The 25,813-nt window shown below is 35.7% G+C and overlaps 2 protein-coding genes across 7 annotated transcripts in view; one reads left to right on the forward strand and one right to left on the reverse strand.

Annotated features, from left to right (window-relative positions):
* The first annotated feature begins 2,027 nt into the window (after window positions 1–2,027).
* Window positions 2,028–5,091, forward strand: Insm2 (INSM transcriptional repressor 2). Its single transcript, XM_046460868.2, has one exon. It carries the CDS (start codon window positions 2,096–2,098, stop codon window positions 3,782–3,784), a length of 1,689 nt encoding a protein of 562 aa, XP_046316824.1. The 5' UTR covers window positions 2,028–2,095; the 3' UTR covers window positions 3,785–5,091.
* A 789-nt stretch (window positions 5,092–5,880) lies between these two features.
* Window positions 5,881–25,813, reverse strand: part of Ralgapa1 (Ral GTPase activating protein catalytic subunit alpha 1) — a 245,655-nt gene continuing 225,722 nt past the window's right edge. For 5 of the 6 annotated variants that reach the window (XM_058584465.1, XM_046460944.2, XM_058584469.1 and 2 more), the window contains 2 exons: window positions 16,454–16,578; window positions 5,881–7,214 (listed from right to left, as the gene is read on the reverse strand). In XM_058584465.1, the coding sequence (XP_058440448.1) occupies window positions 7,066–7,214; window positions 16,454–16,578 (274 nt within the window). In that variant the 3' untranslated portion in view covers window positions 5,881–7,065. Of the gene's footprint in view, window positions 7,215–15,850; window positions 15,882–16,453; window positions 16,579–25,813 lie in introns of all 6 variants that reach the window. The other variant, XM_058584466.1, reaches the window with a different exon arrangement.

Raw genomic sequence — 25,813 nt, forward strand, 5'->3', positions numbered from 1 at the left:
AGTAAGGGGGAAGAACTGAGAAGAATTTGAGGTACTTAAACTAATATATCAGACATGATCAACATGAGAAACTAAGGATACCAACACTATGAAATGACCTAAATATTTTAAATACTAATTCAGAATATTATTTGGTTATAACATGTCAGGTTTATTTACTTATTTTGTATGATTTCATGTTGCTTAAAGGGAAACAATGTAACTGGGTTTTAGTCCATTACTCAGTTGTGAAATCAGTTTATTTGCTATGACCAGTACTTTTAAATACTTTTAAGAGCAAATTCAGTCAAGTGTGGCAGCACTCACCTGTGATCCCAGCTACTCAGGAGGCTGAGGCAGGAGGATAACAAATTTATGGCCAGCTTGGGCAATTTAGTGAGACCTTGTTTCAAAAAAGGGCTGGGGATATAGCTCTGTGGTGGAGTATCCCTGGGTTCAATCCCCAGTACTGAAAAACGAAAACAAAAATATTATAAATTAAGTGAAAAACGGGAAAGCATTGCACTTAATTAAGGGAAATATTATTTTGTGAAAATTGTTTTCAGTTGTGGGTGTATTACAGAACATATTTTTTATCGTGGGATTTTATGAAAGAAAAATAATTTGAAGTTATTGGGATAGTGGAAAGAGTCTGGGCTTTGGAATTAGCTAGACCTCAGTTTGGATCTGGTCTGTGCATATGCATGACTTGCCAGTTACTACCTTCTCTCTGGCTCCTTCCCAGGGTGCGCACAAGGGTAGAAATTTCTTAGATTAATAAATATGTAATTACTTCCAAATATTTCCCCCAATAATGTCCTCCTTGTAGAAATATTCATGAGAGGGAAGACAATATGTTTTAGTGATGACTGAACTTGCTATATTCTATTTTAAAAATACCTCCCTCAGTCTTTTCTCAAATTTGGTTTAGTAAGGAGAGTTGAACACAGTTCTTTCCCGTCTTTTCCTGTTCTCGCATTGTACTTTTCTATATTATAAAATTTGGCATTTCACCTGTTGAATATTGTCTAATCATTTCATTGTTTAGCTAGTATTATGGACTTTCAAATCTCTTCTAGTTCTTAAGACAGAGCTGGGCACATGGCAGGGGGCCAGATGAAAATTTGTTGAGTTTGGACTACAGCACATTTTTTTTTTTTTTTTTTGCAAAGTATCCCTTAGATGTAATGCTGATTCCACCAGCATTTCTCACTCAATCTACTCCATGCTAAACAGGCCAGTTAGGCATTAAGTCATGTCTCTGGATAACACAAGTGGAAAGTGTGAACAGAAAAACCACTTTGTGCGAGGGCAGTTGAAAATTAGATCCCTTCCCCTCCCCATTCCTATTCCCATCGGGAAGGGGGCACTTATCAGCCTGGAGGACCAAGACCCACAAACGTGCTGGCGTCCTGAGCTCCAGAGGCTTGCCAGCACGCACGATCTCCCGCACTGAGAGCCCTTCTTCCCAGATGAATTCTCATAGTATCGCAGTCTAGATCGATACTGGATGGCAGACGTGCTCCCACCGTCAAGTGTAGGCACAGGGCGGTGGATTTAGCCACCCTGCCTCTCGATCGCAGCATCTCATCAGTTCAATACCTGCAGAGGATGTTAACCAGTTCCCCGGTGGACACCCACCCTGTGGTCTCCACTTCCCGCTGCGGTTTCCCTCCACAGTCCTCCCTGAGCGTCAGAGCTTTCCAGTCAGGCCTGGGGGGCGCAGGGTCGCTGCTGTGCGGGGCTCTCCAAACCTTACCTTCCTGCGTCTTCACCTGGGGCGGGGGTTGAGCCCAACAGCAGGGGAAGGCTGCCCCTCTGCAGACCTCTAGCGGCTCAGAGGCACTGCTAGGAGGGGCAGTGATGTGCGCCGCCACCCAGCTGGGGCTTCAAGGCTGAGCCTGGCAGACAAAACCCCGCCCCCGGCACCCGCTCCCACTCCTGATTGGCTGGATCAGCCAGGAGGTGGCCCAACAGGCCCTCGGCTCGCGTCCCAGCTATAAAGCCAGCCTCGGCATGACCGCGGTGGCGAAGCTTGTGTAGCTCTTGTCGCTCGCCCGCTCTCAGCCCTGTGGTCCCTCATTCCTCCTGGAGCCTGAGCGTTCCCGACTCCACCATGCCGAGGGGCTTCCTGGTGAAGCGAACTAAACGGACAGGCGGCTCATACCGAGTGCGCCTAGCTGAGAGGGTCTTCCCCTTGCTGGGACCCCAGGTGGCGCCGCCCTTCTCCCTGGAGGTTCCCAGTGTCTCCCTTCCCGGTGCGGAGCAGGCGGTGCCCCCCACCCAGGAGGAGCCCGGAAAGGGGCTAACGGCGGAGGCGGACCAGAAACTGTCCGGGTCACCCTGTCGGGCGGCTGGGGTGAGCCTGGGAATAGGCGGGCAGGAAGGCACAGAATGGAGGGCTGATGACAGGGAGGGTCCCAGACCCAGCCCCAGCCCCGCAAAGCCGGCGGGCACCGAACTCCGCCGGGCGTTCTTGGAACGCTGCCTCAGCTCTCCTGTCTCCGCTGAGTCTTTCCCCGGTGGTGCAGCCGCTGTGGCTACTTTCTCCTGCTCGGTGGCTCCAGCAACCGCACCGACCTCTGGGGAACAGTTTTTGCTGCCGCTCCGGGCACCATTCCCAGAGCCCGCGCTCCAGCCGGACCCTGCGCCCCTCTCTGCCACCTTGCAGGGCCTGAAGCGAGCCTCTGGCAGCGAGCGCCGTGTCAAGGTACCTCTAGGCTGTGCGCCTGGAGTCACGGCTGCGGGAATCAAGAAGCCAAAGGCCATGAGGAAGTTAAGCTTTGCCGATGAGGTGACCACGTCCCCTGTCCTGGGCCTGAAGATCAAGGAGGAGGAACCGGGACCACCTTCCAGGGGCTTGGGTGGCAGCCGCACACCTTTAGGAGAGTTCATCTGCCAGTTGTGCAAGGAGCAGTACGCAGACCCCTTCGCGCTGGCTCAGCATCGTTGCTCCCGCATAGTGCGTGTTGAGTACCGCTGCCCCGAGTGCGATAAGGTCTTCAGTTGCCCTGCGAACCTCGCCTCCCATCGCCGCTGGCACAAGCCACGTCCTGCAGCAGCAAGCGCTGCCACAGTCTCCTCCGCCGACGGGAAACCACCTCCTTCATTGTCTTCATCTTGTCCGGACTCCGGGTCCCTTGCATCTTTTCCGGCCGAAGGGAAAGAGAATAGCAGGGCAGAGCGGACTGCGGATCAGCACCCGCAGGTCAGGGACAGCTCCGGGGAGGATCAGCACCAGGACAGTGCTTCGCACCAAGGCCTCCAGGTGCTTCCGCACCGGGAGTCACCATTGCCACAGGTCTCCTACCGAGAGGGGGTGTTGGGGCACGAGGTGTCTGGGCCGGGCAGTGCCAGTAGTGGTGGGGGATCTGAGATCTTCATATGCCCATATTGCTACAAAAAGTTTCGTCGCCAAGCTTATTTACGCAAGCACCTGGGAACTCACGAGGCAGGCTCAGCTCGTGCGCTAGCTCCCAGCTTTGGCCCCGAACGCAGGGCACCACTCTCCTTCGCTTGCCCGTTGTGTGGGGCTCACTTCCCATCAGCAGATATCAGAGAGAAGCACCGGCTGTGGCACGCTGTCCGCGAGGAGCTGCTCCTGCCCGCTCTGGCGGGGGCTCCTGGTGAAGCACCAGGCCCCGGAGGTGCATCTGATGGAAGTGCTCAGCAAATTTTTTCATGCAAGCACTGCCCGTCCACTTTTTTTAGCTCTCCAGGGCTGACCCGGCATATCAATAAGTGCCACCCCTCAGAAAGCCGGCAAGTATTGCTGCTGCAGATGCCACTGAGGCCGGGCTGCTGAGGGCCCAAGAGATCAGGAAGATTTCAAGGCTGGCCTTGGGGAAAGCAGATCATAGGAATCGCTGTGGGGACTTTTCAACTTGCAAGTTTACTTTCTTTTCCATGCTTTCCCTCCTAAAACTCTCGCAGTAGTCAATGTTCTGCCAGGGGAGCAGACAGAAAAATGTAAAATCCTCCTCTAGAGCAGGTATGTATAAGGTATAAATATTCATAGTCAAACTGTCAGCTTTAAATCTTCCTCACTAAATCTTCCCCACTAAAATAGGATTTCCCCCCTCAAAACTCTGGAGACCCTTAACAAATCCTATATGATTTGTAATTCCTATGGAAATTTGCAGTGAATGCATGCATGTCTCAATGTCTACAAAGGGTTCTGACTACCAAACGTGGTGGTAACCAGTTTTTGTTTTTCCTCTTGCCATCACAGGCACCTATGTAGTTTCTGTCTCAATAGGGTCAGATATCTTGCATTGTATATTCTGTGAATTAAAAAGTTATGTGATTGGTGCCAAACTTACAGGGGGGCAAAGATTCAAGCACTGTGTCCAGGGCCAGGAAACATAAGAGGATGTTTGCTGCTTTTGGAGGATATGAAAATCTCCCTTGTAACCTTTTCACAATTATATGTACTAGTCTATTCTTAGTTTTTGGAGGTGGTACTTTACTAGAAGGAGTTGAGACACTCTCAAATTCTTACCTTTAGCTATTTTGTGTGCAGTATTCAGGAAGAGCTGCTTTAAACCTTTCTTTACATAGCTTTTCGGAAATGTAGAACTTGTTTCCTGACATTTGACTGTTTTAGTAAGATTTCACCCAAATTATTTAATGCTTCTGCTGTATATCTCATACTGTATATATGAAATTTGTTCAGCTTAAGGAAGATGTTAATACCTGTAAAACACTATGAAACTGAATGGCAATTCACTCAATATTTAATATTTTCTTTTCAGCAGCAACTTTTGAATTTCTTTTTGTAAACCATATTCAGTGTACATTCTGTACTCATCCCCTAATAGCTAGAGTTTGGGATATTGGCTGAGCATTGCTTGACAGCTCAGACTTGTAAGATGCTTATCACCAAATAAATGTACATAGACTGTGCTTTGTTTTGTTGTGTGTCTAAATAATGGCTGAACACAGCATATTTTCAAAGTCACATTTATTATCTCCCCATTGCCAGTATTCTACTTTAGAATTTTAGTGACCCATTTGGACAGAATACAAAGACAGGAGATGTATTTTGCAAATGAACGCATGGTGTAGAAATGCTATCCATCTGAAGTATAGCTGCACAGACCGACGCGCCCAAAGGCCAAAAATATGTACTGATATTTCAATATATTTTCTATTGCTATTTGTTAAAGTATTTTCTTAAAAAAGGTTCAGAATAGTGTCACCTGAAAATGACAAAAGTTATAACTGTCTGTTATAATTTTAAAGTGATATCACTAAGCTAATTTCACTATCTCAAGTTGGTATTTTCAGTCCATTTTATTATACATTACTATCAATCCAGTAGATGTTCATTTAAAACAAACTGAAAGCACCTTAGAAACATATGAACAGTAATGTTTGATTCTCCTTTTTATAATCCTTCACCTTGACTGTGGGAAATTGTCTATATCATTAAGTTTGTTCCCAAGGACTCCTTATCCATTTGTTCATCTTTTAAAATAAGCATTCATAGAAATTTTTAGTTTGTATTTACAAGAAAACAAAAAATGAAGTGCATGGGAACTCAGTAACTCTGAAAAGCTGTTTTAGAAAAATTTTCTGGAAAGTTTTAGTCCTGAAAGCATATTATAAAACAATGTGACATTTAAGAAATTAAAGAAGCATAAGGTCTGTAATAAATTGATGCTTTAACCAACTGCACTGGGTGAAGCTTCTGGCCAGTCTCATGAAGGTGTAAATTTCCTGTGTTTTTAATGACTGCGGTGGGATCTCTGAGAAATAATTTGGAGTGAATCCTCAATAGGAAATTCAGTTTTCATGATTAGCTAAGATAATCTTAGTTTATGTTTTACATCTCCCCATTAATCATACAGCCCTGCTTATTAAATCTGAAAATACATGAAATATGTAAGACAAATCATGGACAGGACATGATAAGAATATTTTTATTGTGTTATTAAATACCATGTCATTTTTTAATCCCCCACTGTTACAAATTTGTAGATACTATATGAATGATACATAATTTATATTCTATGGTTTGCCAGTATGATGTATTTATTTACACATGCAGTTGGTACCAATGTCATGCTACATATTTCCTTAAGAGATGCCCATTCAAAACAAAATGTGAGCAGCTTATCTACCATAGGAAAATACTTCTGGAGGATGGAATGTCTACCAACTTGCACTGGAAAGTTCAGTATTAATAATATTAGATTTAACTTAGACTCCTGGGTCATGTTCCCTTTTCTTTTTAATAATACACATAATTTAAGCAACATATTTATGTCAGAAAAGTGTTTTTTCCTCCTATGGATCACCTTCTTTTTGCTACTTAAGAAAGAACATAGATAAGCCAGGATCTATCAGCCAATAATCAAGGGCCACAATCTCAAGACAGAAATAGCAATTTAACAGCAATACCACTTAAAAGCAAAACAAATTAGAAAATTATTTGGAAGCTAAACAGAAATCAAAATTCGGCAATGATTTTTCTAGTTATTGGATATGTCATGGTATCACCTGCACAGCCAAGAAATGAGACATTGTCTTGGGAAGAAAAAGTTAATGCTAAAATTATTTTACTTAAGAATTTGAGATGCTAAGTGAGCATTTTGAGTGTTTTATTTTTGTAACAAATACTCTACACACATCTGTATTAACAGATTTGTAACTTTTTGCTCTAACTTTACAAATGCTTAAACTTAATTTTACATTTGTAAAAAAAATTATACATTTATTGAGCCATAAAGCTGCAATGAGGCACAATAAATAAAATGAGACTATTTGTCCAATTATATTTTGGCTCAACATTAATCATGAAATTAAAGGTAAAACTATTTAGACATAATTATCTAGGAAGGTAAAGAGTGTAAAATAAAACTCCACACCCTCAAAATATGGCAGCTTGGAGTGTGAGGAAAAAACAAATTGAATAAATAGTCCAAATCTAAAATATTAGGTTACAAATTATTTAAGTCCAGTGTTTTCTCAAACATACAGGAAAGAACATGCATGTTATGGCAGGAATGAAGGCCTGCAAGGATTAACACTTTGTTCGTGCTAAGGTGGTTACTGCTGATCACTGTTGGGCTGCTTGTCTCCTTAGGATTTATTGGCTGAGCCAGAGGAACGACGCAGTTTCATGGACATGCGGCTTTTGCTAGTTCGAGGAGACATTGGAGAGGCCAGGTCAGCCCCATCTACCTGCGTTGCTGTGGGAGCTTCACTGGGTAGAATCTCTGGGTAGGAGCCTGTAGGAAACAGCAAGAACATAAATATATAGTCATCTGGCCTCTCATCTCATAAGACATAACCTTTTTGCTACTGATCTGGAGTAAGGATCCCACCCCTTAATGAGGTCTTTTGAAAAAAAAAGCAAACCCCAGATTTGCTTGTTACCACAGCCTGCTAATGTAGTTAAAACCCAGTGATTTGGTGGCTCAGGTCATCATATTAGCCATATAGCGCCAATCATCATGTCCAGAGCCAGAACCCTGGACAAAGCAATGGGAAGCAAAATCTCTGGGCAGAAAAATGAGGAATTCAAAGCACTAGTGGCATGCAAGGAAGGGCACAAGAAGCAGGTGAGAAAGACCAATTCTACTTCTAGGGTTCAGGGAATAACAACAAGAAAAACAAAACAAAAACAAAAAGCTGGGCGGTGGGTGGGCAGACACTTCACTACTCAAACTAGAGGAAAACAGCACTAAACAATTCTAACAGTTAAGTTCCAAAGAGGACTTGGCACCTATGAGACCATCATACATGCTAAGGTGTTTAAGTAGGGTTTTAAAAGGAGCAAGACAGATTCCAGGGGGAGGGAAGAGGATAAGAATTCTCATCTGAAAGTCGGTTAAAGAGACAAACTAGCCTCAAAAACATCTTAATTTAGAAGAAATAAGTAATGCTTTTGTTTCCCTAACTTGAACTTTTGCAGTTATACTATATTCAGTAATAGCATATAGATAGCCAGTGGAATTAGTAGATGTAAAATTTTAAAACAAGCAAAACAAATTCAAATAAGAGAACTCTGTAAGTTACAAAGTAATTCTTCACCTTTGTTTTTTTTTTTATGTCTTTGAATTATGATTCTCCAACATACAGCAATGCCACAGACCCTTGCATGTTGTAGGCAAATTTCATCAAATATTTTCCCAACAAATAAGACATTAAACAACCACACAGATTGCAGGCTTAAACTTAATACTTCTTACTATGTGGGGAGACTTTTGGCATATTTGTTAGCCAATGAGACATCCCACTGACACTTCAAACTTGGAAAAAATGCTAGTACTTCCATATAATGAAACATTTGTACTTAAATTGAAGTTATAAATATTTATAAGAAAAAAACAAAAATGTTCAATAAGGAGTGAATATTCTATTGAGATATCTTAAATAATTAAGAATGCATCTCTGCAGAACATTTCAAAGTGCTTTTAAGGCCAAATGTTATACTTTTCCTTGGAAATGCATATTTGTTCTTAAGTATGTCACTCAAACTCCATGTCAGCTCTCTCCTCAAAGTAACTTTTCCAACATTTTCTTTTCTAAATTGAAATGAGACTGGACTTCAAAATACAAGAAGGAAATATATTTTTGTTCAAATTTACTCCTCCTGAAGATCTGAATTGGCCCATAGTAGACCCATATTGGAAAATTTAGAGAAGAATAGAATTCATGGCCCAGTTAGGGAAGCACTGCAGATGGACAGCAGAAGGAAGGTGAAGAGCAGTATCTCATGCTTTTCTGGTAGTGCATATTATTCCCAGCCATCATGAGAGGCCTTCCCTGGCTGTTACCTTGAGATGGCCAATGTTTTCTAGCGGAGGTTTTGGGAGGAAGAGAACTATCACTGCATTTCTTTCTTTGTTGTGAATGAAGAAATGGAGTAGCAAGCAGAAGCAAGAAAACAAAAGAGAAGATAGATAACAGATATGAGAGACATGGTGCAGAATTTTACAGGTGTTAACTGAGGAGTGGAGAAGAGAGTAATCAGTTCTTTTTATGAAATATAATTGGGCATGCAATGAGTGAGGGTGATGATGTTTCACAATGGTCAGCACTTTGTAAATTCAAGTGTTATACTTACCAACTAACAAAACAAGTTCAAATAGGAAAAAAAGAAAAAAGGGAAAAAAGTCTATGAGAGTTTTTACAAATGTGTACATTTAAAAATGTTCATTATACTAGTGGACGTTATCCTAACTACTCAGTCATAAAATATCTAGAGATGTACTGTCTAATATGGTACCTATAGCCACATTAAATTTAAATGCAATTAAAATTAAATAAAATTTCAGTTCCTAGGTGTACTAGCCATATTCCAAGTGTTCACAGTCACTTTTGGTTAGTTGCTACCATACTAGAGAGATACAAAACAGTTCCATCATCATAGAAAGTTTTACTGGAGAATACTACTTTGTCAAACTTTATTTTCCTCACTCAATTCTTCAAAAAAAAAAAAAAAAAAACAAAAAAACAAAAAGCACACAGAGCTCCATGCAAATTTACTCCATAGCTGTTTTATCCATTTCTATTACAAATTTTTCTTCTTAACTATTCCCATTCCTAAAATCTTTTTCTTTCACTACTTTTAATAATAATATAAATAAAGCTAATCTTCAGCTGCCTGTGTGCATATCCCAGCTTTATCACTTAAAAAATGTTTTTTTTTTTTTTTTCTTCAATAACAGCAAATCCTTCATGTCTCCCTTATTGCCTCCAAAATGAAATCCCTCTTTGGTCAACTGAGTGTCAAATAAGGATTTTTGGCACATGTGGTATATAGTTATCTATACCTACTCATATTTTAGCAAATGATAATTGTGGTATATACTGGATACACCCAAACTCTATATAATTTACGGTAGGTAGACCTCAATTTTAGAAGTAAAGAATATAGTGATACCTGCATTTCATTTCACATTCTATTCTGCCTAACTGTTGATTTATACTGAGTCATAAAGAACGCTGATTATATTATATAATTATTTATTAATATATCTTCAAGGACAAGTTTTAAAGTATCTATGGGCTCCTAAGTGCATAATGTATCTGTTATTAACACTCTTACAGTGCTCATAGAGGCTGTGCCTATGTCTTTTTTTTTTTTTTTTGGTGCTGCCAGGGACTGAACCCAGGGCCTTGTGCATGCGAGGCAAGCACTCTACCAACTGAGCTATATCCCGAGCCCTGAATCTTTGTCTTTGATAGTATAATAAACTGGTTCATATACTATACATTGATTATAATAAACTATTATAAATAACATCATGAATATAACTTTGGGGATTTATACATTATAAAAGGAACTCAATGGATAGTTATTTATTATCATTTTATTTATACTGTTTAGTAGTTCTAAACTGGTCATGTTTGTAATCAAAGTTATTGGGAAAATAGAGCCTTTTAAAATACTGTAACTTTGAAAGTAGCTTGAATTAACACTGAACTAAAAAACAATATGAATGTGTTAGAAAGAATATGGGCATGGATTAGATTAAATACCAAGTTGTCACTTTACTAGCTGTTTAATCATGAGCAAACTGACTCCAGACATTTTGTTATTTGTAAAATGGAGAAAATAATAGTTATTTTACAAAGTTGTGGGAATTAGTGACTATATATGCAAAGATACTGGCATGTAGTATGTACACTGTAAATGTAGCTATTTGATAAAGCTATTAAATAAAGAGCAAAAGTTAACAGACTGAAAAAAAACAGATGAGGATTACAAAGGATCATAAACTAGAAACAGTTTTGAAAAAAATAATTACTTATGAAATATAATTGTTCAAATGTGGAGAACACAACATACCCTTCCTTAAGGTAAATACCCTTCGTTTAGGGATATCAAAGAATTTATCCTCTCTTATGCTGATGATCCTATGAAATACAACCTTATGTTAAAGGTCAGATTACCCAAATAACCTTACTGCTTTAATATTGTTAAAGGAGTTGATAAGTGCTTAAGAGTAGCATGAATATAGCACTGAATGTCAAGAGGGAAACATAACACATCATTTAAAATAAAATAGTGAAGAAATACAGGCAAACAAGTATTTTCATTTTAAGATATTTAAGAACTACTATTGCTCAGACTTAAAACCAGGTTAAACTTGTAACAGTTTACTTCCTTCTTACAAATGAGAAAACTGGGTGTAGGAGAGATTAATTTGAGTTTGTGTGGATAATAAATGGCAGGATAATGATTTAAATCCAGATCAGTCTGATTTCAAAGCCCATATTTTTTTAGCTGGCAACCTTAAAAATTATTTAAGATGGGCCGGGGATGTGGCTCAAGCGGTAGAGCACTCGCCTGGCATGCGCAGAGCGCTGGGTTCGATCCTCAACACCACATAAAAATAAAGATATTGTGTCCACCTAAAACTAAAAAATAAATATTAAAAAAATATTTAAGATTTTTCAATGTCTAGGAAAAGTAGAGCCCTCAAAATAAAAATTTCCAATAATTTCTAATTTGTAATTATGACAAAATTTTGGGCCATCTCTCTCTCACCTGTACCAACAGCAAGAAGAGGATGAAAATAAGATTGTGTAATTGTAATAATTAGGATCATGTACTCTGAGATCAGATACATCTAGATTGGAATCCTGGCTTCCTTGAGTCCTAGATGCTCCTGGATAAGCTTTTATTTAGGAAAACTTCATTGAACTACTCTGAAGATTGAGAGAATGCAGCTTATGTGAGGTGATGTACATCTTGTAATCCCAGCACTCAGGGGGTTAAGGCAGGAAGATGATGAGTTTGAGGCCAGGTTGGGCTACTTAGTGAGACCCTGTTTCAAAATAAAATGTATAAAAAGTGCTGGGGGGTGTATGTAGCTCAGTGATAGAATACTTGCTTAACATGCATGAGAACCTGTTTTGAAAACTCAGTATTGCAAAAACAACAAGAACAAAAGCATACGTAGTTTTAGTTTCAGCAGAGCATGTCTGGCACTCAGTAAACCACTCAATTATTACGTTATTATTTTCATAACAAAAATCCCACACCCAAGTGAGTGTTCTTTGTGGAAACTGAACCTAGTAATTATTGTTACAAAAGGTTAACAGATATTATTTAAGATTAGTATTATTTGCCTCTTACTCAAAAACATATAAGACAAATTTTTAAGTTCAAAGTACTGAAGAGGATAGGACGTATTTGGCTGCTTATAATTTCATACCTTATGTCATATATTGAAGGAAACTGACTTTTCTATTGGCATTTGCAAATAATATTTAGGATGTTTATATAATATCTTTGTGGGGCTAAAATCTTTTCTTTCAATCTTGTAATTCCAGGGACTTGGGAGGCTGAGGCAGGAGAATCTCAAGTTTGAGGCCAGACTCAGCAATTTAGCAAGGCCCTAAGCTAACAGCAAGACCCTGACTCAAAATGAAAATAAAAGGGCTAGGGCTGTAGTTCAGTGGTAGAGCACTCCTAGGTTCAATTCTCATTACCAAATACAAAAAGAAACAAAAATAGCAAACTCCCACCACCCAACTTTCTTTCAGATCATTTCAAAGCCTGGGAAGAGGAGAAATTTAAAGTTAGTTTTAAAGAAGATCACCAAGCTTAAAAAAAGAATTACCTAAAGCAATGGCTAAAATTTAATGATCTGTCCTACTCAAAAGATTCAGAAAGACAGGTTAGAATTAATGGTTATCAGATCTATCTATATACAGCAATACAAATTTTGTGAGACTGAGGTTACAATAAAGGTAGACTAGATGCTACTCTGGGTCTTCATAGTCACTCTAGATTATCTCTTACTTTGATGGCATATAAGTTATATTTGAATCTTATTAATTTTATAAGACTTCTTTGATTGCAAATTGATGTTTGTAAGGTAATTATAAAAAACGGTCTGTATATTTGGATATGCATGTGCATATATATTCATGTTTCTGTGTGTGTGTATATATGTGAGTGCTTCCAAAATTTCTAGCATAATCTGCTGAAAAATAACCCAAAGGAAGAAATCTCCTGGCTCAATTAGAATATTTACTGTATACATTTTGTATCCTATTTTTGTTGGCATTTTTGAATTTTTTATTATAACAATAGAAAGATGATTTGAAAGGTAACATATATTAGAGGAAAATGTGAACATTTTTGAACTACCACTGTAATTTAGCTAAGAAGAGTGATTTCATTTTGAAGTTCACCGTTAGAAATGTTATAAATACAAAACAAGTTTAAAAAAAGAAGGTCGCTATAAAACTTTTGATATTTTCCACATACATGCCTGACAGATAAAAGGATTTTTTCCTGTAATTTTTTTTTAAAAATAAAGGACAAGAAAAATCTAATAATATTTTAATGTAGTTATGGAAGATCAACAAAGTGTGACATCACAATATTTCCCTCAATGACCTTAGGGATAAAAATAATTTCTCCTAAGTATCAGTCTACTGACACAGACAGTACACTTTGAGAAAATAAAGTTATAAATTATGGGTTGATTATGGTAACCCAAATCTTTCATATCTCTTTAATACTAGAAGTTATTTATTTAAAAAATATTTCTGAGGGCTGGGATTGTGGCTCAGCGGTAGAACGCTCACCTAGCACGGGCACGACCCAGGTTCGATTCTCAGCACCACATAAAAATAAAGGCATTGTGTTGTGTCTATCTACAAAAAAGACTTATTTTTTCTCTCTCTCTCTTTAAAAATTTTTTTTTAATTTAAATGTCACCACAGTTGGTATATTACTGTTAAGAGGAAATGAGTTTTACATCATATTGAACCAAATAAACTTAAAAAATTAGTTGTTTTTTAAAATTTTTGGTGTTAGGGATTGAATCTAGGGCTTCAAACATGCTACACATACATGTATATACCACTGAGCTATACTGTAAGTCCCCCCAAATAATATTTTTCTATACTATTCCACTGAGTAGAAATGTTATGAAATATGAACATATGAATATAATCATCACTGCGCATTTCTTCAAAATGTAATTTCAAATTACTGCATTAGTATTTGATTAGTATTGTATATTTTTTGGCAGTATTATTTCATATATGTAGGCTATGCATAGGATATCTAAAGTTGATTCTGAACTGTAATTATGAATCCTTTTCCTCATGTGGCAAATTTTACTGTGTTGAAAAAATGAACCTAATGAACTTCAAATTTTGTCATTTTTGCAAACAAGAAGTCATTTCCACATTGCTATTGCTATTCTGTGGTTCTTTCATGTCTTCTCTCCCACTCTGAGTTAAAACTTTAAAGAGGGCTTAATATGTGTGAGGTAGAATATGAAGGAAAATTGAAATAAATGGGAGAAAAAATTATTATTCAGATACTATGTTTTTGCTACTAGAGGAATACATATATTTTATTTATTGTATTGAACTGAAAAACCATGCTGATAAAAAATTTGTCATGATTATTAAAGTTTGCAAAAAGCACATAAAAATGTATTCAGTAATACTGTCATAAGTTGTTTACAGGCAAAAATACCCTTTCACAAATTAGAGTCCACGTCTTATTGTTTCCTAAAGGCAAAGACAATTAAAAAAAAAAAACTAATTGAAATAAAACTATAGCCACAATATTAGGTTGATGTTCAAATTCACCTTTTTATTACTACTTAGATAATTGGGTCTTAAGTAAATTAAGAATACTAAATACATTAAAAATGAAGCCAACAGCCTTGACTTGGCTGCTGTAGCATTATTTGATGAGCATCTCAGAAAGTGAGAATATGACTTCCTATATTGCATACCTAGCTAAAAGTGTAAGATACTATGTAAAATATGAAAACACCATCAAGATGACAAATATGAAAGATTATAGCTGTGAAACAATAACATTAAAACTGAACTGACCTTATAAATATAAGGGGAAAAAATTAGTCCAAATGTGACCTGGTTATCAGTATTTCTCAGTTGTGCGGTTTATGGCTTGACTATGAGATACACAAAAGTGTTACTCATATCAATTTTAATACAGTCTGGTAATTCATCAGATATTCTTTATTATTAAACAACCACAATGCCAAGTACACTTAAGTTTTCATTTTTGCTGTTAATTAGTCTACTTTTAGTATCTTTTACCTTCTTTCTAAATGCCAAACTGTAATTTTAGATAGTGTCAATCCATTAAAGCAAATCTTATAATTTATCTATTTTCAAGATCCAACCCAGTTTAATGTGATTTTCTCTTTGCTAGGTTTTTTATATTAACTGAAATGGATTTAAGATTTTTGGTAAAATTATTTTTCTAATGGCAAATTAATGATGACAGGAATGGAAGCTTTAATTCCATTAACTAAACCTCAATTGAAAATTATAGTAATTTATTTTTCAAATAGATTAGGTTAAAGAAAGAGTGCTATGCCTTTTAAACTTATAAAGAAAACATAGTTAACATAAAGAGAACTTTAACTTCATTTCATATTCTCCTTTCCTGCATCCTATTACAAAAGTCAGTTTCTATTTCAGGTGCCTAGTACAGTGCAAGGCACACAGAGAGTAACCAAGAAGACTTAAGATATCCAATAACAATGCAACACATTACAAATACAAAGACACACCACCTTTAGTTCAATAGTACTATTTTTTCATGCTGAAAAACAAACAAACAAACAAAATAAAAAGCATCAGTATAACAAGGTGTAACTAATTTCAGCCATGGGGTTCTATTATTAGTTATTTTAATCCCCAAACCATGTTAGTGTTTCATGCAGACCTGGGTTAGTTAGTATAATTCTGGAAAAAATTTAGTGACAATTTCTGAAGTGTTTAGTATGAACCAGAGTACTGTTAAGTTTGTTTACTGTCTGAGTTAGAAGCTTAGAGCTTGCTAATTTTGAAAAAAGAAAATGGGAGAAGAACAGAGGGTGTTTTGGTTGACACTTTATCTTACCTTCAGATAAACAGAACTGATATTTAATGATCTAAAGAGGGAAAATAAAATAAATGAAACAATCATAAGGAGTGCAAGATATTACAGAATAGGAAGGCCATGAGTCATTTATTTTCTTACTGATTTCTTCAAAATTAGTTAATTATATTAATGCAGTACCCTCTGAACAATCCTTAAATATAACAATTTGTCATATTAGGTACTTCTAAATCTAGACCAGTTTAGCTTTATTTGTAAAATTAGAGATGACGAGGCAATATTCTTGGCCATAAAATTTGATCCTCTAAAGTTGAGAGTACATGCTCAACTTGTGTTTCTTTTGCAGATAGTTCAGTAATGATCCCATGAGAAGCAAGGGTCATGGACTATTATTAGCTCAGATAAAATGTGGTGCATGTACTTGTATGAAGATTGTTGACTTCTGGAGGAACTTCAGTTAGATAAAGCGAAACAAATCAAATTTACAGGCCAAATTTGAATAGTGATAAAAAATGTGTATATTTCAATGATTAGAATTTTATTCAAGCAAGTTTTTAGAACAAAAGGGTATTGCATTTCAAGTTCCAGTGACAATAAGTAACTAATACTTGCTTTTAATCTTACCGGCATCAGATGGTAAATGATGGTAGGGAGCTGGAGAAAAAACTTGTGCTGCAAAATCTTCAAATGTTGTTGGTTCTAAATGGTGCTGGACAATTGTTTGCAGATATCGTGCTCTCTCCTCATAGCTGATTTCCTTCTGTTAAGGATGAACTTAAATGCAGCTTATACGGGAAAGGAACAGCTCTCATCAAAAAAAGACCAATATGATTGCTAAACTTCACTGCTTCTTAGTAAATTAGTCACTGATTATTCTTGCATATGATTAAAAATATGCCATTTTAAAGCATAAAATGTACTTCTTAAGTTTACTCCTCATGATACCACTAAATGACAGCTTAACAGGGAGATATTTATTAGAAAATAATTATAATACTGACATACTCGAAGAGTAAATAGTTTACTTGAGAAAGGATTCAATTACTCTCAGGTCAGTCTAGGCTCCTCTTGCTAATCAGCTTCCATCGGCAGATGTACTCTCAAAAGCCATGCAATAAATATTATAATGCTGCCTTTAAGATACTTTGTCCAAAATTCTATATTTTTCATTGGAAAAGACTCATTGTAAAAATTCCTGCATATCTTCTTCATTTTCTAAAATCACTGCATTTTCTCAACAATTGTTCTCATTTTAAATGGAAGACTTCTGTTGCTATAATCCTGGAATAACTCCATGCGGTTAAGATAAATACATAGCTGAATCTGTGTGTCAGGAAAAAATACCTAGTCAATTATAACACTGAAACAAGCAGGAATATTTGCAAAGAGTCCACAGGACTCCTAAATACTGTCTAACAAAGCATCTACAGGGCACTGACACTGACAGAAAAATACTGTTCTTCTCTTTCACCACATTTTCTTCTCTGATATTATTGACAAGCAACCAGTACCTTGAAGTGTTGTTGCTTTTGAACAACCCACTCCAGGCTTCCTGTTTCAGCAGGTCTGATTGTGCTGTTAGCACAGAAAGGGCGAGAAAGAGAGAGAATATTTCTGTTGTTCACGAAAGCAACTATGGAAATGGCTGTCAAAATGTAGAGCAGCAGGCAGCAACATACAATTATCAGGAAAAACTCACATGCTGACTTCATGTCGTATAGTTCTTGAACTGAGAAATCAGTTAACCTTTCTTCTACAACTTTTAAAAGTTTTCCTGCTGTACTCAGTGTGCTATGTTGACATTTAAATAAGGATAATAAAAAATGTACACAAGACATTTAAATAATAATAAAGATTTGCCTATTGATTCTTCTTTTTTTACTGAATTTTTTTCTAAAACCAACTTTAATATTTCTTCCTTAAAATTCCTTATTCTTCAATTATAGTTCCACAATTCTAGAAATTGTGGACCAAGTCTATACACAGACCAAAGAAATTAATTTGAGACGAAGCAATTTAAAGTGATAATTCAATGGGAGATACCACAGCCAGTTAGTTTGTAAAAGTTCATTAAGGTAAAAAGACTAGGAGTTAAAGACTATAGTATAATCATTATGCATTTGACTTTGATTATGATATCTTTTGTCCCTTAAATGGCTTTGTATTACTGGGGTTGAACTTCAGAAGAATCTTACTTCTGAAATGGGTATCGATTAGATGTTATATTAAAATGATTGATGATAAGGATTTTGTGGAATAACAACAGATATTTTTTAGCCCAATTTAACAGGGAAAAGTAACACAGCACACTTTTAAAGGGAGTATATGGTTATAAACGGCAGAGGATGAAACTGATGGTTCAATCTAAATAATACTACATATCTCACAACTTGTTGGAAAGTACTTTTTTCATTGGGGGAGATTCACAGCTGCCGAATTTTCTGCAGTTAATAGAGTCCTTTGATTCACAGCAGTGCCCCTTGTACAAAAAATACTGGCCTTTGTGTATTACCAGAAACTAATTTTCTATTTGGCTGAAAAGGGAAAAATGGGGTTATTGCTTCTCCCTCCTACAGAGCTTTTCATTATGCCTGATGCACTCAACTTCTAAGCTCTTCTGAGAAAAAAAAATAACTGAAGAGGCAAGAGGTAGAAAAATGAGCTTGTTAGCACATTAGAAGTGAAGTATCTTGGTGGGCCCTAGAAATTCCCAGTGGTGTGTTAACTTATCACTCTATGCATGCTGGCACTGATAGTCTCCCAATTGATCACTCTCTTTTCGCACCAAAGGTGCTGCCAGGAAGCAAAGGCTGCAGGCCCACAGGAGAACAGTCTGCTATCAAAACAAGCTGTTTTTAAAAGTCTGCTTGAATGGGTAAAACGCTTCATGAAAAGTAGGGTGGAGACACCTACCTGCTTTGAAAATGCTCTACTTTCAGAGGGCCTATAAATGAAATATTTTACTTTATCTTATTATATTTAGAGTTTATACAAAAAAATTAGGCAGAAAGAAAGCAAATGTTAATATTTCTAAAACAAGATATTTCTAATGTAAATTTATCAGAGGAAAAAAATTATTATCTAAATAAAACACATTTTGAAAAGTAATTCTACTTTGCTATACAAAAGGAGGTTTATAAAACAGAAGAAACTAACACACAGGGCACAAAACTAAATTATCCTGATATAACATCTTCATTTTATATGAAAACACAATTTTAATAAAATTACAATAAATCTTTGATAGGGAATACAATGTTTTCTAAAATGATTTTTTTTGAGTCTAGGTGGCAGAATGAAAGAAAATAACCATTAGTAGTTAATTTTAAATGGGAAATGACAGTAGTCATCACACAGGCTAACATCTAAAGTTACCTGTGAAAACACTGTTAGCTTGATAAATATAGTTTAAGATAACTCACCCTCTAAAAGCTAAATTTTTTCCTAATTTTTCAGTTTTGATGTAGACAAATAATATCAAAACAGATCAACCCAATCTATAGTACATTTGCCTTTGCCCTTTTTACTTCAGAAAACATATATTAAAGACATATAATAAACTCTAAGTACTTAAACCATAGTCCTGGATCTACAACAAGGGACTTTTGTGATTGTAATGATTATAAACTTCCTAACAGTGCTGTTAACATCTGAAATTGTAACCAGAATCTAAAGCAGTTAATCCCTGTATCTCCTTATAATAAGTTGGGCACTTCTTTCTTACAAAAGGCAGCTCTTTAGGTAAGAGTTATTAGTACCTATAAGTTGAGTGGCATACACAAACTTGATGGCTAGCAACAAGAGGACAGCTCTGGCTATATTCTTACTGTAAGTGTTGCAAATGGCATTAAAATTAAAAAAAAAAATTGAAATGGGCAAGATAAAAAGGTGAAGGTAAACTAACAAAAATCCATATTGTTTTATTACAATCCATAATGTTATATTAAAATGATTGGTGATAAAGATTTAAACAAAAGTTTAAAGTACAGATCTAAGTTGAATTGAGAGGGTTTTGTTGTAGATTTAAAACAACTCAAGCCAAAGTTAGCTAAAAATACATTTGATAAGGGAGACTCTTAGCTGGTAGGAATCTTTAATATGGAACTAGCCAATCAAAAGAAATAACACACAGGTGCTGCAATCATAGCAATATAATTATCCACTAATCCTCCTTCCTTCTTTCTGCAAAAGCAGAAAAGGAAAGGAATATTACTGTTCTAAAAATAATAAAGGGAACCAAAATTCTCTTTAACAAAGAAATAGTTTAAATTTAATCTGCATTTCAGTAATAGTAACATCATTACACATTTAAGTAATTACTTTTAATTTTAAACTTCAAGACCAGCTGTTATAAAACAGGGTTTCAATTTCATCTTAGACTTGGAAAAACAGGTATATGAATTCTCTTAAAAATAGTTTATCTGTATGTTAATGAGAATACTACCACCTGCTCCTATTTACTTTATTGGGGTATAAAAGTATATAAATACAGGGTAACCTAAAAGCGCCCCTACATCTGAGGTTAAAATAGTTTATTTTGATGTTTGGCTCATGTCTTTGTAAATAGCAAGTGCTATTTCTTGGAGGACAACTTTTCAATGTTGGTTTAAGAAATGTACCTATATTCATATGCAAGAACTCTTTGATAATATTTGTAATATTTATTTGTAATATGTAAATAGGGACTTTTGATTTATTTTGATGTAAGGAAATTGATTTCTCATGGTAAAAAACAATATGAAGAAAAGATGTCAAAGGTTAAGTAATATCAAGTATTTAACTTTTATTATTATATATATAGGGAGAATAAAGGTAGATTTATATATATATATATATATATATATATATATATATTTTTTTTTTTTTTTTTTTAATTTTTATTTTTTTTAAGACAATGTCTGGCTAAGTCGCCCATGCTGGCCTTGAGCTTGCTTGCAATCTTTCTGTCTCAGCCTCCAGAGTCACTGGAATTACAGCCATGTGCTGCTGTGCCTGGTCAGATTTGCTTTTAAAGAAGCAACAACCCAGCCAGGTGTGGGGGCACATGCCCATAATCCAAAGGGCTTGGGAGGCTGAGACAGAAGGATCACTGAGCACAGTGAGACCCTGTCTCTAAAATACAATACAAAATAGGACTGGGGATATGGCTCAGTGGTTGAGTGCCATCAAGTTCAATTCCACTGGAAGTAACAACCCTCATTCTCTACAAATTTCTTGCTTTTACTGTTAAAAATGGGAACACTTTTCAGTTTTTTGATCACTGGTTCCATGGCAGACCCCAGTGGGTTGTACATATAGCTCAAATTATTATCACATTATTATTAATTTATGACTAGCCTAAAATAAATGGAAATTTTTATGTGTGTATATACATACATATTACACAAAAGAATGAATATAAAATATAATTTTCACAAAGAGAAATTATGAAAGTTAACAGCTGTAGGCAAATAACAAAGATCTATATTATCACTTAATTATTTTCCTCTTAAGTTCATGTTTAATGTTTTATTTCCTAACCCAGCAAAAGCACTGGCTCACTTTTAAACAAAGGCAAGTATGCAGTGTTTATTCCTGTACTCATGGTATACAGTCTCAGGGATTAAAGGTCCACTCTGAAATTCCTAAATTAGTGAACATTTACCTTAGAATTGCATATTTCAGTGCCTTCTTCGAAGTTTTAATACTTAGGAATTTCATTTCCCTCTCTATGTAGAAGATTCCAAGAATAATAGCCATAGGAAAAGAGACAATTCCAAAAGTAAAAACTGCTTAGAAATTTTGTCTATTGACTTAAAAAAAAATTGGAGAGGACTACTTAAACTGGATAGTCAACTGTTCAATATTCACAAAATTTCTAAGCTATGTTTGTGTTAGGTACTGAAGATATAAAGATCAAAATACATGATTTAGTCTCCCCAAGTCTAACCACAAAATAGACAAAATTTGCCAAACAGAATTACTGGATAATTAGTCTCTAAATTACAATAGTGACACTAAGAGACCACTGAAATTTGCCCCCCAAATTTAGGAATAGAAATGTTTCTTTTGCACTGGGAATTGAACCTAGGGGTGCTTAACCAGTAAGCCACATTCCCAGCCCTTTTTATTTTGAGACAGAGCCTTGCCAAGTTGCTGAGGCTGGCTTTGAACTTGCGAACTTCCTGCTTCATCCTCCCAAGCTGCTGTGATTACAGGCATGTGCCACAGTCCTGGCTAGAAACTATTTCTTAATCCCTTTCTCCTATTGTCCCAGGTGAAGAACACCTTTATGAATGTAAATTGAGCAGTAAATGTACCAATTATGGTAACTTTGAAATAATTGTTTTTAGTGGTCTTTTGAGAAAACAGGTGAATGATTAGAGTTCCATGTTTCCTATTATATAAAAATACATAAAATATATATGCTGTAGATTATGATTTCCAACCTATTTTAATGCACCTTTATCAATTTAGTTAAAATATTAGTAGAATTAAAATAGTAGAATTGAAAACCTGGGACTTAATGGGTTAAGAAAGTGTAGTTTACTAGGAGAACCAGCAAAGAGGCTCTCTAGTGCTGGGGCTAGGAAAACTCCACAGCCAATTTCAAGCTATCTTCTTTAAAAAAACATTTTTTTTTTAAAGTTGTAGCTGGACACAAATACTTTTATTTTATTTTTATGTGGTGCTGAGGATTGAACCCAGGGCCTTGAACCTGCTAAGCGAGTGCTCTACCACTAGGCCACAACCCCAAACCCTCAAGCTATCTTATTTTTGAGTTTGGTTTCACCTTACCCTTTGATCTTGTTGACCCTTTTATAACTAATAATAAAAAAGAAAATAAAACACAAGGAATAAATATGTAATGTATACTGTTAATTACTTCTTTAGACATATTATAATAATTGGTTAAAGTCAAAAATCCATAAATGTCAAAAGTAATTACAACTCATTATATAAGTCAGCATGGAAACCAATATTTTCCCTCACTAGTTGTGATCATTTTTTAAAAGAAATTTTAAAACTTTTTATAAATTCTACAATGGTATGAGACAATGAGGGAGGAGAAAAAAAATATATAGATAAAATCAAATGAAGGTTCATTCTAGCTCACTTTTGGCAGATTTCTGGAAATACTCTGTACATTAAGAATAAAGACAACTGAAAAATAAAAGTTTAAATACAGATGCTCAACATTTTATGGTGTTATCTCCCAATAAATCCACTGTGAGTTGCAACAATTGTAAATTGAAAAATTCTAAGTAAAAAATTCATTTAATACACTTAAACTACTGAATATCATAGCTTAGCACCACAGTACATTATAGAACACAGGGCTGCTTACCCTCTTATTTGGTGGCTGTCTGGGAGCTGCCCAATATCATGAGCGAGCAATCTATGGCATTTTGCTAGTCTAGGAAACTATTAAAATTCAAAGTATGGCTTTTACTAAAACATGTATTGCTTTGCATCAAATAAAGTTGAAATATCTTAAGTTGAACCACTGTAAAATGGGGATCATTTGTGTTTAGGTTTATAAAAGGGCCATCTTGAGAGGTATTATAGCAAAATGCAGCATCATTTATTGAGAATATTTAGGACAGAACTAGAGTAAGGATACATCCACCAACATTACCTTCTGGAAACAGTCAAATCACCAAAACGATTATTTAGCAATAAGCCTTGCTTTGGGGAAGAGTACAAAAATTTGCTTGGGGGTTGTGGCTCAGTGGTAGAGCCTTCGCCCCGCACGTTCGAGACCCTGGGTTCGATCCTCAGCACCACATAAACAAAAATAAATAAGTGAAATAAATGTATTGTGTCCAACTACAACTAAAAAATAAATATTAAAAAAATTTGCTTGGAAAAACAAAACTGCTGACTAGAGTTGGGACTAGAACCTTAGACTTTTAATTAATGCCCAACACTCTTTCTACATCCAATCTCAATGATCCAGGTGTGTGTATAGAAACAGAAGTAGATTAGGCATGTTAATTATGATGACCAAAACAATGAAAATTTGTTTAAATTCTAAGGTGAGCAAGTTTTGAAAAATGTCTTTATTTTGTTATACTATATTTCATTATACTTTTATTATTATAGTAAAAAAAATCCTTGTCATAAAGTGAAAAAGTCACAGATAACATTTTACTTTTAAAAGACTTTGAAATATCTTTAAGCATTGTAAATCAATATCATTGCTCAGTCTTAAATGATGAAAAATAAGACTTTATTGAGATATATGAGTAGATATCTTTTGCAAGTACACTTCAAGGATCTCATGCTGTTATCAGTGGCGAAGCAGTGTACTTCCCTGAAATATACAGGGAAATTAAGTGTCCAATGACCTAATAGGCACTGTTTATTTATAAGATGAAAGCAAACTATATTGCTTACCTTACACAAAACAAAATCTTCTGGTAAATTAATAATCTGGCAGGGGGAAGGATGTTCCATTTTTTTCCTATTGGAGCTAATTTCTTCATGAAACATATAGTTTAGTTCATATGCAATAAAACTAAAATTTCCCTAAACAAACAGTATAAACCTGAGTAGTAGTATTATTTACTTACATCATGTTAACAAAAATTCTTCTGAAAGTCTGCAACAGGTTATGACAAATTGTCTGTTTTTATGATGCCTTATATTAATGAAATTCTTTAGTAGCTGATACTATCTACATCATGAAGGAAAAGCTGTGATTTGTCAGAGCAGACAAAGCTGGGCTTTAATCCATCCTTTTAACCATATTGCCAAGACTATATTGTTTTCACTGCGTCTCAATTAGGAGACAGGCAGGACACCTGGTACTTCTTTATCTAAGTCCCATGGGCTGCCAGATGACTCAAAATCCATAACAGGTGCTAAGGCAGTGTGAGGATAGCCCTATTATTGAAAACTGGAGTTGAATAAAATTTGTACCATATATAATTGCTCATAAATCAATTACTAAATGAAAACATTAAGTAAAAAGTTGATAAGCCCATTTCTACCAAAGTTCATGTAAATACATTTAAAAAGATTAACCTTAAATAGGCTTAAATTTTTAAAACTACCCCAAAGGATCTGAAAATCTTTTCTCATTTAATAATCTAATAATCATCAGTGGTTTCCAAAACGTACTAACATGATTCCACTTTCATGAAAGTTGTACAAAGCAAAATATCTAAAAGAAAAATTAACTTGTCTGTATTTAAATTTAATGAAATTAAAACTTTGTGCTCTTTTTTTAGTTGTTGATAGACCTTTATTTTATTTATTTATATGTGGTGTTAAGAATTGAACCCAGTGCCTCACACATGCTAAGCAAGTGCGCTACTGCTGAGCCATAGCCCCAGCTCCTAAAATTGTATATTCTTATTATTGATAGTATCTACTTAATATATTATTATTAGTTTAGTATAATAAGGCCTTCATAGTAGAGGCAGAACTACTTCAAAATCACTAGTTATGAGTAAGAGTTTCAAAAACATTGCAGATACTAGAAAAGGAAATTAAGCCAAATTTATAACCTTATCTGATATATGGACTTGTTTCTTTTGGGAGCAAAAATTCAGTAGATTAAAGTTGAGGAAATGAATGTATATATTTGAACTAAATACTAAACTTGAATACTGGAAGAAGACTGCAAAAAGGGGAAAAAAAAACAAGTGAAATTTTACAGTGTACAATTACTTAAGTGATATCTCGACCTAAATGTGCACTAATTTAATTAAGATTTTGTTTAAATGCTATAATTATTGGGAATACAAAAATGATTTTATTATCATAGTAAGTAGTAATAAAGTACAGCAAACTGTCATTTAAGACAGTGTTGTAGAATCTATGATAAGCATTATATTGGCTTAAACTAATGCACTATATGCCCCCAGGGAATGATAGGCTTAGACACTGGACTTTAACATCAAAATCTATCCATTAATCTTGACTTAAATATAATCTATTCTGCAGTAAAAGGAAGAATGGGCATTCAATGAATTACTGTTTTTGAAATACTGCACT

Source organism: Marmota monax, unplaced genomic scaffold, assembly GCF_021218885.2.
Source record: "Marmota monax isolate L192 unplaced genomic scaffold, Marmota_monax_Labrador192_F-V1.1 WCK01_AAM20220418_F8-fsc00001, whole genome shotgun sequence".
NCBI classification, from domain to species: domain Eukaryota; kingdom Metazoa; phylum Chordata; class Mammalia; order Rodentia; family Sciuridae; genus Marmota; species Marmota monax.